The sequence below is a fragment of the Drosophila serrata genome, unplaced genomic scaffold (genome assembly GCF_035046125.1).
Source record: "Drosophila serrata isolate PLE 108 unplaced genomic scaffold, ASM3504612v1 contig_276, whole genome shotgun sequence".
NCBI lineage: Eukaryota > Metazoa > Arthropoda > Insecta > Diptera > Drosophilidae > Drosophila > Drosophila serrata.
Genome location: NW_028257174.1, coordinates 4,585,693 through 4,602,974, shown reverse-complemented (window position 1 = coordinate 4,602,974; position 17,282 = coordinate 4,585,693). Strand labels below are relative to the sequence as shown.

Sequence of the window (17,282 nt, the reverse complement as noted above, 5' to 3'; positions counted from 1 at the left end):
AGGCAACTATGATCAGTCAGTAACTATGAACATTAAGTAACTTTGAACAATAAGTATCAATTAACATTATGTAGCTATGAGCAGTAAGTAACTGTGATTAGTAAGTATCTATGACCAGTACTTATCTATGAACAATAGGTATCAATGAACACTAAGTAACTATGATCAGTAGATTACTATGATCAGTAAATAATTATAATCAGTCATTACTTATGAGCAGTAATTAATTATAATCATTAAATAACTATGATCATTAAGTATCTATAACCAGTAAGTATGTATGTATGATCAGTTACTAACTTTGAACACTAATAAACAATGACTTGCAACTTTTGTAACACATCACTCTTCTGAGACTTGGCTGGTAGAAGTCACTTCGTTCCGGGGATGTTAGAACCAGTTGGGAATCATAAAGTCATGTGCGCGAGATTTGTTTTGGAACAAATTTAAGAGCAACCGATGAAACTATAGACTTATTCTTCTATATAATTTTACTAGTATATAAATCGGAGCATGGCGAATCGATTGACTATATATGTATATATATATATATAGCTGCTATAGGAACGATAGGAAAATTTTAAGAAAACAAATATAACTTTTGCAGTTTTCAACAGTTTTTCATCAAATTTGATATATAGCTATTATATATTAATCAAGAATTTTTTGTAAAATTTTATGGAAATCGGACTACTATATTATATAGCTGCCATACAAAACATTCGTTAAAAATAGAGGAAAATGAAATTAAAGCAGGCATTACTTTATTGCTTTTCAACATATATTGTTTTAATTCCTAGTCATCCAATTTCGAAGTTATCTTCCTTCCTTGTTATTCTTTAAATTTATATTTATTTATTATAAACTTTCAAATACAAGTTACTAAAGTCATTAAAGCTTCAATCTTAAAATAACTCATATTTAATTCCCAAAAATTGCAAAAAGGACGACCGGTATCCTGGGACACTGACCGCAATGATAAGCAAAAAGCTGGCAATGTTGCCAAAGGACCAAGGAACGCAACCAGACAGGACACATTTTGAGCCTTTCCTCTTTTTTTTCGGGTGGGAGACACACGCACACTCTCACACACACACACACTTAGGGAAGCCAGACGGAAGGGCAAACGAAAGTAAAGGAAAGCCAGCCGAAAAAAAAAGAAACGAATTTTGTTCAAAAATAAAAACCCGGCAAAACGGACCCGAAAAAAAGGTTGTTGAAGGTTCAACGAACTCTCCCGTCAGCGCCAAATGTAAATAATTTGTGCGTGTCTGTCGATGTTGGTGTTGTTGTTGGTGTTGTTGTTGGTGTTGTTGTTGGTGTTGTTGTTGGTGTTGTTGTTGGTGTTGTTGTTGGTGTTGGTGTTGTTGTTGGTGTTGGTGTGTATCTGTGTGAGGTCTACGCAATGCCAGACAAACAAGAATCACAAAAAAACAAATTGCAGGAACAAAAGCAAGGAAAATTATATTAGAAATATGAATGAAAATTTGAAAATGATAGTATTTTATAAGGAGAATATCCTGAAAAAATTCTGAAGATCATCGAGATAAACATTAACCTTTGAACCTTCGGTCTGGAAGCGCATTTGGCTGGGAGTCGACATCAAGCAGTCGTGGCCGAGTGGTTAAGGCGTCTGACTCGAAATCAGATTCCCTCTGGGAGCGTAGGTTCGAATCCTACCGGCTGCGGTTAAAAAGTATTATTTTTAATTTTTTTTTGCTACTATTTTGTACCAAGGGTATTATAATTTCAACCTAAAGCAGTGAAGGAGTCGTTTCTGACCCTATAAATCATATATATTATTGATCAGCATCAAAAGCCGAATCGATCAAGCTCTGTCTAGTTAAAAAAACATATATTCGACTTTTTTCAAAATTTTTCAGGGGTTACATCGTTAAAATTGTCAAAATTTGACAAAAAAAATTAAATTTTTTAAATTTTAAAACTTAGTATGCAGAATTGTTAGCCCTTTTAAAACTAGCACAGTAAAACTTTCCGAATGAAAATCAATGTATTTTTAACTAAGTTATGAATTTAAAAAAAACTAAGATTTAACCAAAAAATTAGCATATGACAATATATATATTTATAATACTTAGAATACATATATTTTAAGTTTTATTATATACTAAGGCGTAAAAGCAAATGATTGCCAGAATTCATATATATACACATATTTTATTGCAATTAAAATCTTTATTTATAAAGAATAAGATATAGGAAATTAATTTAACAAAAAAAAAACCTGCTTCTTAAGTTTTCTTAGAGATAAGATCATTAGCATCAACAAAATTTATACAATTCTTAATATTTTAAATATTCAAGACCAATATGCTAGTGTTCTAATAAACCTCAATACAGAAAGCTTTCCAAATTAAAATCAAATCATTTTTGACTTGCTTATAATCAATTTTACATGCAAAACAATGATTTTATGACCAACTAACTTTGTTGTCGGCTTCTTAAATTAGCTTTATTAAAGATTAAATTACACTTAAAAATTTCTTATTATAAATATCACATATAATTCTTAAAATTATTTAAACATCATAGGTATTTTCTTTACTTTTAAAATAAATCTTCTTATAATTAAATTAAAATTATTATAGTTAATATATAGTTAATAGTTAAAAATAAAATATGTAATAGCTTACATCCAAGTTGATGTTTGAAACTTGAGAAGCTTATTACGTAACCGACCGTGTGGCCCAATGGATAAGGCGTCGGACTTCGGATCCGAAGATTGCAGGTTCGAGTCCTGTCACGGTCGACAGATGTAACTTTTTGTTGAGTTTTATTTTAATATGATTTTTTTTCTAAATAATATCACTGAAAATTGGATTAAAACAAGCTTAATTTTATATATTCTTAAAGATTTGTATATTAAAAATATTATTTAATTAATACACAATTTTTTAAATTGAAATACACATTATAAAAAAAAGGTCTTAACCATTTCGCAGCCGGTAGGATTCGAACCTACGCTCCCAGAGGGAATCTGATTTCGAGTCAGACGCCTTAACCACTCGGCCACGACTGCTCCGTGGAGCTCGTGGTGTCCAATCAGCTTCTTAAGATTCTGCACACTAAATTCGCATATTCTATTCGATTTATTTCGATTCTTTACACTTGATTAAACTAATTGAATGAATATTTTTATAAAAAAGTAAATATCGGGAATAGAGCTTAAAAAATAATAAAAAAAAAAGTTTGTTCTGTTCGACCGTGACAGGACTCGAACCTGCAATCTTCGGATCCGAAGTCCGACGCCTTATCCATTAGGCCACACGGTCAGTTGGTGTACGGGGAGCTAACAACAAATAAAACGTGAGAGAGGCCGTGAGAACCTGGAGTGAGAACAAAACTATAGTGAGTGGTGGTGAGAGGGAGATGGCAATAGTTAGAGGGAGAGAAAGCAAAAGAGGGGGTGGGTTAAGCAGCGCGCAAAATGCGAAAAACATTAAACTAAGAACATGGGTTCGATTCTCACTTAAGTTTTTATACCAAAATGAATTTTTTTTTTGAAGTGTTTATTATATTTGTAAGGTTTTTTTAGCTTATTATTCACAAAGATGAGTTTAATTCATTTTATTTACTTATTTATATTGATAATAATGTTCTAATGAGGAAGGTAACTTTATACCCCAAACTTTTACCTTATTAATTACTTTAATAATTATATCTATTTATAGCTCTCCCTAAGGGCAATGTACCTTGAGCTTTGCTTTTGCTATTTATATACATATATATTTTTGGTAACAAAACCAAGTTGGGACAATTGGCCAGCTTATTTACGACCATATTGTGGTAGGTCATAATTATTTTATCAAGACCGAGTTGAAGTAGAAGTTGCTGCAATAAACATTCCGTTGCCCGTGGAAAGCCACCCACATCCCTTCTTTAAGGATGAGGAAGAGGGGAAAGGGGGGGTCTTAGTCAAGTGTTTTACTTTTTTGGGACTGCTTAAACTTTTCCTCTCTGTGTATGTGTGTGTACTGGTTGGATCGATAATTTGTGTCTGCGGCAAACGCATTTTCCCAAACTTTTTTTTGTGTGTTTGCTTTTCGTCTGCGTTTCAATGAATAATCAGGGGAATTTGAGTTAAATTATAGATGTAATAATTTAAGAAGTTTCAGGAATATATCATAAGAAGGAACCCTAAAAATAACGCTTTTAGAGGGTTAAATTAATGTAGTAAATATATTTAAAAGGAGTTTAAAGATGATTTTTTGTATTAATTTGTTTTGCAGGTCTTTCTTTTTATTTATATAATTTTTAACCTTAAGTTTTATCAAGTTTATTTTAAAATTTATTGCTTATAAGCCCCCTATAAAATCTTACTTTTATTTGCCCCGATTTGACCTCTGTTTAGTTCTTTCCTTGAGAAAGTCCGAAATTATTTCTTTTATTTTTCTTCATTTTTGTGTTTCTGTTTCTGTTTTTTTTTTTCCTTTGCTGCCGGTTACAATTAAAATTAATTACGAACTATCTAATTACATGGTAATATGCTAATCAGCCTCGTCTCCCTCTCCCTCTCACTCCCACTTCCACTCTCTCTTTCTTGCGCACACACACGCTCTCTATCTCGCTCTGTCTTGCCACGCACTTGGCAACAGGAGGGGGATTCCCCTAGCTCTGTTTCGAATGCAGTTTGCATGTCGGTTCTACGTTGCATGTAAAACTTAATGAGATTTCTGCCACGGCCATGACAAAAGCCAAAATAAAAAAAAAATAAAAAAACAACAGACACTAGGAGTTTTTTTAAATATTAAATTAATGTTTTTATATACCTTGGGTTAAATATTTCTATATGAAATGGTAGTTTTTTCTTAGGGAAAACTTTTCTTTTTCGTGTCCACCTATATTCTGTAATTTAATAACAAGTTTTTGTACACTACAAATATTTTCTAAAATCATTTGGCATTTAAAATTCAAATAGAAAACATATTATAAATATCTTGGTGCATTTTTATTTAATTTTACATTTAAAGTTGCAAAATAAAGTTTGTAAATTGATGAAATAATCAAGTTTTGCTTATCTTTTTAATTAGAAATGTAATTTAAAAATGTTGTATTAATATATAAAAGCACTTGAGCACTTTATTTTACAATTCACGCTGCTAAATAAACAAAGTTTATTAATAAACTAAACTTTTGCTAAATTGTACAATTAAAATTGCAATATTTAATTAAAATAATATTGATTTTATTATTTAAATTTTTATAAAATTAATATTTAATTAATATAACAAAAGTTACACTTGAAATTTTTATTTATTTAATTTTTATTAATACATAAAACACATTTCAGACTTATATTACAATTAAATTTTTAAAATAATCAAACTTTATTGTTAAAGTCCCTCAAATACTTGCCTAAAAATGACCTATTTTACCCAAAAATCCCCCTAATTTTTCTCCGAGTGTTTACATCTAGTGGAAAATAAACTTTTGGGATGGAGACAAAAGTTCTTGCTGCTTGCCGCTTCTTTTGGCCAATTATTGGCAGCACTATCGGGGCGCCATAAATCAGGCACAGGTGGGCGGGTACAAGAGGGGAGGAGGGGCAAAGGCGGCGCACAGGTAACAACAATGCCTCGGCCCAACAAAGAGTCATAAATAAATTTTTGCAACTAATTCTGTCAGCTCCTTGGTGGTGCCTTGCCCATTGCCACATTGCGTTATTATTGATGGTTGTGGTAACAATGCCGCCTGCCTTTCGGCCTGGTCAAAAAATCCTGCAAAAATCCAAAGTGGGTGGGTGGGTTTGTAACCAACTCTTTTCGCCCCACCCCTCACTAATTCCCCCGAATTCATGATTAATGTTTCTTTTTAGATTTTCTTCTTCCTCCCCTCAAACCAAAGTTAGACAAGCTTTTTCTAAGTGGAAAAGGGAGTTTCAAGAAGGCCATTAAATAGTTGTTTTTTTAGGGAAATATATAAAAAACATATGGAATATTTATATAATATATAAAAAATATAAAATATACTTAGATATATCGCATATATCTTTATGAATATAAATTAGAAAACACCATCTTCAACTCGATTTCAAGGAATCATTATTTTTAAGAGGTTTGTCTCAATAATTCCTTCTATATCTTTCTAAACATTCCCATTTCATTATTATTACCACAATTTAAACTACAATTTTTCCTCCTATTATTATACAATTTAAAAAAAAGAAACAAAAAAAAAGAGAAGAAAAAACTTTCTAAATTATGTAGGAAACTCGAAGCATATTCCGCTTCAATTGATCTCTGAATATTTGATGGAAACAGTCGAGTAAACAATATGGTAAATGTTGTTTGTATGTAGCAAGGAACTTTGTTAAGGGATGGCAACCCTGGCTGACGTACTGGGCTTTGTCCTTAGCCATTGCCAGGCTCCCAATGCTCCTTCATTTCTCCACTCTCCCCGCCCCTGGAACCCTCTTGTGTGTCCAGTGGCACAAAACCGAAATAAATAATTGATGAAACAGCAAAGCGCACGTAGGGATTTCCAACTACTTTCCCATACTCCCCCCCATATTCCACCATTTTTCCCAACTGCACTATATAGCATTTTCCCTTAGCATTTTCCCCGCCCCCCCTGAGCTCCCTTGGCTTTCGACTGTTTCTCATCCATTTGCAGTTGGGGAAAACTGAAAACCATCTCTGGCCTACGACGCATGATGTTGTGTTGCCCCACACACACACACACACATACTGATATATATATATACACCATGTGCAATGGGATATACGTAAATATATATATATATATTTATATATATATATATATAGTATATCTGTGTGCGATGCGGTGCGGCGGGTATATATGGTATATATGTTCCTGTACGTGCGCACTTATCGATTTTCTGCTTGAAAAACGTTAAGCGAAATGCGCCCAAAGCGTCGGTTGTCGGTTAAGTTCGGTCCGGCCGTTCCCAAAAACCAGGGTAGCCCCAGACCCATTCACAATACAGCAACCCTACACGGAAAATATTAAATATAATCATTGCAAATATTCATAAATATATCTATATAACATAAGGAAATTTCAATTAAATTAAAATGCCACATAAGAGTTTATAAAATCATAAACAACAAATACAAATATTTAAAAAGAATAGGAGGCAACCCTATAACAGATTATAACACTCTATATATTATTATATATTTCAAATACCTTATTCAATTATTATTCATTATCTTTTATTTAACAACATTTCATTTAAACAAAATTAATAATATTATTTATTTTTTCCTTGGTGTAATCGCGCTCTCAAATGGACGCGCGTCCCTTTTTTGAAAGGGTTGCCAGGCCCACATGCGAAGCAAATGTTCGAATGTTTCTCCATCAATGTGTGGGTGCATGTGTGTGTGTGTCTGCATGTGTGTGTGTGTCTGCATGTGTGTGTGTGTTTGTGGGAGGTGGCAACAATAGGCGTGTTTCGTAGGCGGTCGTCCACTTTTTTGGTCGTCGTCAACGTCAAACTGTTTCAAAGTGTAAAAAATAAAACTCAACTAAAAACAGGGTTGTAGGGTAAAGAGCAGAATAATAATGGAAATGTAACAAATAAATACAAATAAATAGAAAAACTGCAATAAATAGTTGTGCAGTATTAGAAACATTTATTTATATCAAAAACAGGAAATATAAATAAAAGTAAAAGGTGTTTTGTAATCATATTATATTGATTTGGTAGCATTTTTGTTAGGATTAAAGATCACTGTTTATATAATATTGCATAAAGGCCCTAAGATTACGATTAAATCGGGGTAAAATCGGAAATTGTCTTTAAAAATCTAATATTTAATTGACGAATTAATATTTTAGAATTCAATTTAAAATGTTACTAACCCAAAACCCAAGTACAAGTTACCTGAAAGTATTATATTTGTTAATATCCTAATTCATTTAGGTTTAATAGAAACCAAACAAAAGCATAACCAGATTGATTTACAGATACTTATCGATACATTTGTATATTTATATATTTATAAATACTCACTAGTGTTTTGTTAACTTAATTCCCGGAAACTTTCTATAGGCTGCCATTGGGGAAAATGAACATGAGAAGATGGACAGGGCACTGCGGCTATTCATTGGATATGTGCGCACATATCCGTAAATACAACCTTGTGTAAAAGCGAACTACAGTGCGAGACATAATTGTGTACTTTATGATAATAAATTTGGATTTAATAGATTTTATGGAATACATTTGTATAATACTATTTTTAAGACCTTTTGAACTTTATATTTGAATTGTAAAACAGAAAAACAAATAATAAGGCTTTAGCTTTGATGGAAAATGCGCAAAAAAGTATGCAATTAAGTTGGTAAGGATGCATTTTCAGTGTGACCTTGCTGATTTTGCTATTTTTTAATAGGATAAAACGTTTACTGTCCTACTTTTGGGTGTCGTATTTTAATGGATTTAAAGATAAGCAAATTATCAACTTAACAATCTACTCAAAGGTAAAAAATAAAGTAATTTGGGTTACATTTGCAAAATGATCTAGCTGATTTTTATAGTTTGGAAGCATTTTTTTGGGTTTTTTTTTCTTAATAGAGTTGAAAACTAGAGGAATAGATTGAAATCCAATAACAATAACCATCGCATAAGTTAATAAAAAGTAAAATTAGAATCCTTTGAAAATCTTTAATCTATAAATATTATATTCTATAACTTGGAAAACCTATTATTTTACCTTCTTAATTTACCATAACGCACTGTACTCCACTATCTATCTGTCCATACTTATATATGTACTGAATGTGTGTGTCCAAAGGATGTGTGTGAGTGTGTGTGTGTGTGTTTGGGGCAGACATGCAACGCACCGAAAGATTCACACACCCACCCATCCACCCACTCGTCCCCGCCCAAAAAACACACACACACTCAAATAGAGACAGACATCCCTAGACCTAAGTTGCATGAACTTCGCATTTCGTTGCATTGGTGGGAGGGGGCAGGACCATGGATGGTCGGTGGTGCCTACAAGGCGAGTCAAAACAAAAAGGAGGAAAATGGAAACGCAGCACACACATGCACACACCCAGGGGTCTTCTAGGGGATAGACACACGCACACCACACACACCACACACACACACACACACAAACACACATGGACTTTGGCCAAGCCCAAAGGCCTGGGATGCCGCCATTTTACTGCGTCCTGCACAGCACACAGCACAGAGCACACACAACCCCCAGAAATTTGCAGCCCCCTTGCACATTCGTGCTGCAGGTGCGCCGCCATGAAAAGTGGCCAGGCGACAGGAGGGGGGGGGGGGGGAGGGAAGGGAGAGGGGAGCGGGTAAAGGTGTAGGTGTGGGGTGCGGTGTGGTGTGCCTGGTGCGGTGGATATATCTCCTGGTCCAAAGAGTTGATTGCGAGCTCGGCAGAAAATTTCCGACCTATCGCATGCAGTATCCTCGTTGCGTTTGCAATGCCTTCCCCCCACCCCCCCCCCCCCAACCTCCCCCAAAAAAAAGGAAAATGAAAAGAAAATATAAAAAAAGAAAAGCCCTCCCACTGCATGCGTGTGTGCTTAAGCCCCTTTTGCCTTTGGAGAGATACTATATCCAGTGATGGACAAGGTAACCATTGTTTAGGCCATGCTAAGGGGTCAGAATCTATAGAGAAATGTTTATCAGGGCTATATGTGGTCTAAGGTACCCCTAAAATAAGGTACAATGTCACAAGTACCTTAATAATTATGTTATATATGAAAAGTATCTTAAAAAGGATCCCCTAAAAAAAGGTACAACATCCCAAGTACCTTATAAATTATGTTATGTAAGAAAAGTATCTTAATATAAAGGAACCTAATACCATAAACTATAAGAAACTGAAAGAGTTGAGTGTATAAAATATATAAATCATTATAAACAGCTATCTTGATTATTTTAGAATTTAAATAAAATCAAGAAATTGTACCCAAGTATCGAAAAGGTACCTAAAAATATAAACGGTACCTAAATATAAAAGAAAATTTATACGATTAACTATCGAATAGGGAAATATTCAGAGTAGACCAAATAAATATATATTTGAAAACAGGTGTCTTAATATTTTTGTATGTATGAAAATAGTAAACAATCAAACTTAATCAAGAAATTATACCCAAGTACCTAGAAGAGACATATAAATATGAAAATAATTAAGGTTGGAATGGAACCTTATACGATAAACTACCGATCAAGCCACATAAAAAAATGTATCGTTGAATAGAACTTTCTTAACACATTAGAATTCAGAATATAAAATTCTTAAATGTACCTTAATTCTACCTATTTCCAGGTACTATCTAAACCTAAGCACCTATCATATATAATAATATCTAACAAGCTTAATTCCCATCACTAAACAAAAGTATAGCGCACAGAGAGCTCATCCTGTCCGAAGCCTGGTTTGTTCCTTTAACGTATTTTTCCATTTTATTTCAGAGAGTTCGGGGGGGGGGGGGAGATGGCACAGAAATTCCTTGCTGCGATATCAATTAAGGATACAGCTCACTCACATAGAACCCGGTTCCCTCCTCTTGATCCTTTATTTTTGAGGATTTTTCGGTGGCCATAGGCAGACACAGAGACCAAAGTCCACTCCACACCAGTCCTGGCCAGTCCCGTCCAGTCCCGTTCAGTCCTGTTCAGTCCTGTCCAGTTTCGCTTGAACCCCCCCCCCCCACGTCAACCGGAAAAAGGGGGTAAAAAACATCATCTAAGCCCGAAACTTTGTTCAATGCTGCAATGGACAGAAGGCAGGCCAGACAGAGAGAGAGGGATACAGAGTGGGATAGCGATAGTGCACACACAGAGTTGCATGTGCGTGTGTGTCTGCTGCGTCGTGTGTCTGCTGCGTCGTGTGTGTGTGTGTTGGCCCTAATGGAAATTGGTTTTATGCATGTTGGCTTTTGTTTATTTTTACAATTTTGATGATGTTTTGCTGAATGCGATGCGAGTGGCAGTTTCCTCCTCTCTCACTCTCACTCTTACACCCTATCTATCTATCTCACTCTCTCGCTAGCTTTGGGTGTACTGGTCTTTTTGGGAGCTGACTGTACTTCCGGACATTGCATTACGTTAGGTAGCACGTGTGTGTGTGTTAGTTCTTTTTCGGTGCTAGGCTGTACGCCCTTTTTCGATTAGCTTTCAAACAAAAATGGCGCATTCGGTGGGTGTGTGTGTGTGTGTAAGAGTGAAAGAGAAAGGTAGAACTGGCTACCCTTTGGGGTTGACTGTACCCCGAAAAAAAAGTAAGCTAAATTGTACAAAAAACTACAAAACAATGTTTAGAACTAAAAGAAATGGCAACGAATTGCGATGCTGAGTGAGATACTAATTGACTTTAGCCAATAAGAACCCATAAAATTAAAAAAAAATAGTATTTTTTGTCTTTTATTTATTTTATTTATTTATTTATTTTTTTATTTACTTTCTTACTTAGTTACTTATATTACTCATTTTAACCATAAATAAAATGAATAAAGTGTACTGATCCTTTGTTTTTAATATTTTAAAATAAGAAACAGGAAGTTAAATTATTAAAAATATTTTTCTTCTATTTTTTATTTCTAGATTAACCAAAAATGCTGGAAAATATTAATCAAATAAGAAATCTTTTAACAAAAAGATTTCCCAGAAGTTTCTTGAACCAAAAAAAGTTTATAGTTGGTAAGCAAAAAAAAGGGGAAAACTGGAAAAACTACTAACGATTAATAGCCACACTACTATTCAAATTTTTTCCACTCGTTACCCCTAATTTCCATCCTTTTCCCGCCATATATATTCTCCCAATTACTGCCCATCCTAACCCACTTTACAGCCTTAATTTCCACACTATTTTCCACCCACCGCCCCCACATTCTCCAATGCTTTCCCTATCTATTTTTTGTCTGGCACACACAATGAAGCTGCCGATAAAAATCCTTACACACCCACACACACACACACATTTTGCATATGCGTTTTTCTCTGTAATTCCCTGAAAATTCCACCAAGACCACCCACTTGCAGGACAGGAAAAACTAAGCTTAAAAAAAAAGAGTCAAGAACACAACACCGGCAGCACAAAAAAAATAATAATAATAACAAAAAAAAAAATAGAAAAGAAAAGCGGAAAAAACAGATGGAAAAATTCCTTTTAGGTTCGACATTTGGTCAGAGGGGCCTCGAAATCGCCAGTACCAGGATATATACATATATATATCTATATATAGGGTATAGCCAAGCGAAGAGCACCCAATCAGAGGCGGGGAAAAAGGTCTCCGGTTCGGTTTTTTCGGGGGGAGTGGCCAAAACACACACAGAAGCACACACAGAAAATGTAAAAAAAAAATAGAGACGAGCTGAAAAACATTTTTTCCCCCTTGGGGGGTGTCCAAGTGGACAGGGGCCAGCATAGGGTTAAGCTGGACTTAGAGGGAGGCCAGGATAAAAAAAAAATAAAGTCCCAAAGCCCTTTCAAGCTTCAAACCGAAATGATTGACAACTGCCGTTGTCTTTGGGAAGGTAAACACAATATATTGGGCCTAAAGTAATATTTAAAAATATGTCAAATTTTTAAGGTTTGAATATACTTAAATTTTATTTAAAGGCAATAAGATGTTTGTCAAAAAATAGAAAAGAAAGTCGCAAGGATCTAATGTCAAAGGAGCAGTTTGCTTAGTTTTACATCCTTTCCCATAGGAAAAAGTTTAAGTTGCAGAGCGAACCTATTGAGAATTACAGTGCAGCTTCAACCAGTTGGGAATTATAGAACAACTCTAACCAGTTGGGAATTATAGTTCAACTTTAACCACTTGGGAATTCGATTGGAAATCAAATTACAACCCCCACAAAATAATTAAAAACCATCAATATATTTTTTTAAAGATTTTTATTGATTTTTTTCATTTTTATTTTGTTTTCATCTTTATTTTTTTCTTAGAAAAAAAATTAATTTAAATAAAAAACTGAATTCAAGATTCACTTGATTTTTATTTGCTGTTCTTTTTTTAAATTATTTTTCTTTGATTTATGGTTGCTTTTGTTGTTGTTGCTATTGTTTCTGTGTTTGTGTTTATCCTTTAGTGTTTTTTTTTTGTTTTTATTTTTTTTTATTTTGGGTGAAAAGGAAATTAATAACTGTACATAATTTGTTGTATATTTTTTTTTTTTTTTGAACAAAATCAAGCCACTACATTTAATTTTGTTTTGTATAAATATATATTGTATGCTTTTATTGTTGGTTTTTGTTTTGTATCATAATTTTTATTTGAATTTCATTATTTTTTTTTTTATTTTTTGAAAATTACTAATAGCTTAAAGGCTCCATTGAAATGAAAACATAATTCGGGGTTAAAACATTCATAATATTTAGTATTAAGAATTATAACACACAACCCAGGCAAAACTCAAGTATCAATAATCGAATGGTGAACTCTTCCAAATTAATGAAACGATACAATCACTTAGGAATTTTAAAATTTTAAATTTAAATTTACAATTCAAACTGACAATTTTGTCAATATATAATTTGATTTAAAAAACAAAAAAAAACCCTTCAAGTTCAAGTTTGCGTATCCATTTTATTTATTTTTTGATGCTCTCTACTACATGGGTTAATGTTTATGTGGGCGTTGTTGTATCGATTATTTGTTTACAATTACAATATATATATTTATAAGTGTGTGTGGGGCTTTGGAAGCCACCCAAAAATTAAAGGGAAATTATAGAACCAATGTGTGTGTGTGTATTTCGGATACATGTATTGTGTATACAACTAATATATTTGAATGCTTTTCGCTATCCTCTCCTAATCTCCTCCTCCTCCTTGTGTTGATCGCCCCCGATCTCTTGGTTGCAAAAAAATATATTTATATATATTATATATTATGTATATCCCGCCCGAGAAGTTTTGCAAAAAAAAAAAAAGAAATTAAATGATTATTGTTTTTAAATCCCTCCTCGCTCATCTAACCATCAGCATCATCATCATCACCATCATCATGATCATCATTATGTTTATGTTTTCTTTCGTATTAAGCCTTAGGTTTTTCTGGTTGTTTTTAAAGTATGCATTTAATCCCCAGCCGCCGACCATCCCATGAATTTGGAAAATCCGATTCGCCATCAATTTTCCAGCTGCAATTCGTGGGAGTTCGGGTGTTCAGTCTTCGACGGCATATTTCTGGGTCCATTCGCGGGCATTGCGTATGGCCTCCGCTTCGTTGACCTTCCACAATTCGGCCACATCGTTGGCCAATGGATCATCGGGATTGGGTGCACTGAGCAGGGCCTGAATCGATAGCAATATGGTGCGAATTTGCAAAGCAGGACTCCATTTGTCCTTAAGGACATCGAGACAAATGCGTCCCAAGCGATCGATATTCGGATGATAGATCTTCGTGATGAAACGTACTTTTGGCGCCGACATTGGATAATCTTCCGGCAGGAATAATTCCAATTTAAAGACACCACCCTCGAAGGGTGAATCATTTGGTCCGGTCACAATCACATGAAAGTAACGGGCATTATTCTCATCCGGAATGGCATTGATACCGGGCACAGGCTCCTGCATTAGGCGCTGCGTCTCCTTGATAATGCGACGTGGCAGACTCGACATTTTCTCTTTCTTTTTTTCTTGCAACAAAGCTTCCTCTTCGGGGCGGAGAGTGTGTGTGTGTGTGCGGGGGCGTAATCTCAAGGAGTTTTCCTCTTATACAGCGCTTTCGGGGTTATCTGTAGGTGTGAAAATATATTTGTAGGAAAAGAAGAGTTAGAGAAGAAATATAGCAAATTTATACATCTTAATAATTTATATTATATATTTTATAATTATAAATTAGAATCTTACATATAACTTCCTCGCCGCGTTTCTTATTAATTTTAATCTTCGTAAGTATAGTTAATGAAAATTCTGCTTTAATATTACTTTGCTGGATTTTAATAATTTCAAACAGAAAACTAAATTTGTACTTTTAACCAGACCATTTGACTTTTGACTGTTTAGTGAAAGATTACTAGATTCACTTTGAAACTACATAACTTTATATATAACTAATATTTAAATAAATGCTAATCAGCAACAATTGTAATGAGATTTACATTCCGAATAGAATACATATTTCTTTTATATTGCTCAAGGACGTCTCTAATGCATACGTGTGTTTGTGAGTGTGTGTGTTTGTGTGTGTGGTGGGTGGTAGTTGGGCGAATTCCGGCTTGATTCGTGGCTTTCACTTTCCTCAAGAAAGTTTTCCTGTAGAATTTCGCCAGCCACAAAACTTATTTTAAAAGAATAAAAATTTTAAGAGGTTAAGTTAAACAATTTAAGAAGTTATCTTATAAATTAAAGGTTTTTCCATTTAAAAATCGTATTATTTAAAGAAATTCTGGATAATTTAATAATTTTTTAACAACTAACAGAAGTTAAGCCAAGTTTCCTTAGCAAATATAAAGGTATTTTCATCTTAATGTTATATCTTCATACTTTCAAAGCACCTACATATGTTAGGTATCAAAAATAAACTGTATTTTAATCAGTGTTTAACTTAACTCAAGGATTTTCACTGTATATTTTAAAAGGAAACTTTGAAGTCCAACCTACTCCACCGGCTTTTATTTTCCACCCCTTTTAGCGTGACCTTGCAGCTCCTTTGAGCAGCATTCCTACACTCTAAATAAAAGTCTACTTAATCTGGACTAAATAAAATAAATCAATGTTCTTCACTTAAACAAAAATTCATAAAACAATTATAAACAACTCGTAGAAAGTGTTTTAATTTCATAAAAATTTGACAATTTTTTGACTAGAAAGTCTAGAATTTTCTAGAAGTTTCATTTTATTTTTTTTTAACCATTTTAACATAAAACTGATAAGAAAAATGATCCATTTTTAATTAAAAATAATAGCTTTGTATTATTTATTATATTCCAAATATTATCCAAGTGTAGAGGTCTAATAAGGGGGTGGAAAAGAACGAAACAAAGGTAAACAAAAGCCGATTGAAATGACGCACAAGCCAAAAATCTACAGAAATTTAATTATCACAAAGACAATAAACAAAAGCACGTAATTTTTGTTTTCATAACTAAAGCAATAAACAGATCTACGTATTTTTTGCCAGTGTGCGGCTTTTATTGTATTAAAATTTATTGATTTCCCTTTTGGGTGACAACTGCACGTAGCAAAGGGAGGCGGCCGAAAGCAGGAGAACAAACAAACGGAACGTGAAGAACGAGAGGGGGGTGGGGGTGCCGGGTAATTGGAAAATCAATAACGTGGGCAATTTACTTAAAAGAAACACCTAATAAGATTTTAGTTTCTTTTTTTTTTTTTGTATTCTCCTTTTCCTTTTGCTGGCAGAAATTTTTGCGCACGCACACACACACCCACACACACATACGAAAACACCGACACACGCACACAAAGGCAGACGCACGAAAAAGACAAAGCCGCAAAGAAGAATATGCGAGACAAAGAAGGCGAGCGGCGGAGAAAAAAAAAGCGCCGCATTTATGCTGAATTTTAATTTAAACAAAAGTGCCTGGCGGATTTCTTAACTAATATGCAGTAGTTCTTGTTTTCTTGCATATTAACACACGCACACACACACACACACAGTCGCTTGCAATGACGGAAAAAAACACATGCACACCACTTGGACAGCAGATTTTGTTGAACGTTTTATAAATTTTTCTTTAAACAACAATATATCCGCCTTTAATCGGAGGTTTTACACTTTTCTTGGATTTTTCTTCGTCTTTCGTGTGGCTCTTCTTTATCTTTATTAAATTTTACTCCTGCTTCTTCTTCTCCTGCATTTTGTTGTTGTTCACACCGAGTTGTACTTCTTTTTCTGTTGTTTTTTCTCTATAATATGAAAATGTGGATAAACACAAACTCACAGCGATGCGGCGCCAAGCAATTGGTGATTTTTCTGCGTATCTGGCGCTTTAATTTTGTTAGTTATTCGCTTAATTCCTCGTTTTTTTTTGCAGGCAGCTCCACCACAAAAAATTATGAATGTCGAACACTCGAAAAAAATTTCGCCTTTTGCTTGTGTGCGCGCGTAGGTGAGACCAGCGTTTGCATGTGTTGTGTGCGTGAGAGCGGCAATGTCAGAGTGGCAGGGTTGCCAGAGCGCTGATTGTAGACAATTAAAATTTTAGTTAAAAATTTTTCCCTTTAAAAGCATTTAATGAATATATATTTATATTTTATAATCAACTTTTAAGGTTGGTCTTGTGTTTTCTTATTGAGTTGAGCTTTTTAGCAAGCACTTTTAATTGGGTAATAAGTAAA

At 34.0% G+C, this 17,282-nt stretch overlaps 1 protein-coding gene and 4 non-coding genes across 6 annotated transcripts; 2 read left to right on the top strand and 3 right to left on the bottom strand.

Moving 5' to 3' along the window:
• Nucleotides 1–1,606: 1,606 nt before the first annotated feature.
• Nucleotides 1,607–1,688, top strand: TRNAS-CGA (transfer RNA serine (anticodon CGA)). The gene has a single exon. It is a non-coding gene; the product is annotated as a tRNA-Ser (tRNA).
• Nucleotides 1,689–2,697: 1,009 nt separating this feature from the next.
• Nucleotides 2,698–2,770, top strand: TRNAR-UCG (transfer RNA arginine (anticodon UCG)). Its single transcript has one exon. It is a non-coding gene; the product is annotated as a tRNA-Arg (tRNA).
• Nucleotides 2,771–2,958: 188 nt separating this feature from the next.
• On the bottom strand, nucleotides 2,959–3,040 carry TRNAS-CGA (transfer RNA serine (anticodon CGA)). Its single transcript has one exon. It is a non-coding gene; the product is annotated as a tRNA-Ser (tRNA).
• A 180-nt stretch (nucleotides 3,041–3,220) lies between these two features.
• TRNAR-UCG (transfer RNA arginine (anticodon UCG)) lies at nucleotides 3,221–3,293 on the bottom strand. The gene has a single exon. It is a non-coding gene; the product is annotated as a tRNA-Arg (tRNA).
• Nucleotides 3,294–12,855: 9,562 nt separating this feature from the next.
• ben (bendless) lies at nucleotides 12,856–17,123 on the bottom strand. Of its 2 annotated transcripts, none has more exons than XM_020946991.2 (2): nucleotides 16,886–17,123; nucleotides 12,856–14,716 (listed from the first exon to the last, which is right to left on the bottom strand). In XM_020946991.2, the coding sequence occupies exon 2, from the start codon at nucleotides 14,598–14,600 to the stop codon at nucleotides 14,145–14,147; it is 456 nt and encodes a 151-aa protein (XP_020802650.1). In that variant the 5' UTR covers nucleotides 14,601–14,716; nucleotides 16,886–17,123; the 3' UTR covers nucleotides 12,856–14,144. The 2 variants fall into 2 exon arrangements, with proteins under 2 accessions (XP_020802650.1, XP_086691788.1); XM_086835662.1 differs by lacking the exon at nucleotides 16,886–17,123 and adding an exon at nucleotides 16,636–16,850.
• Between the last annotated feature and the right edge of the window lie 159 nt (nucleotides 17,124–17,282).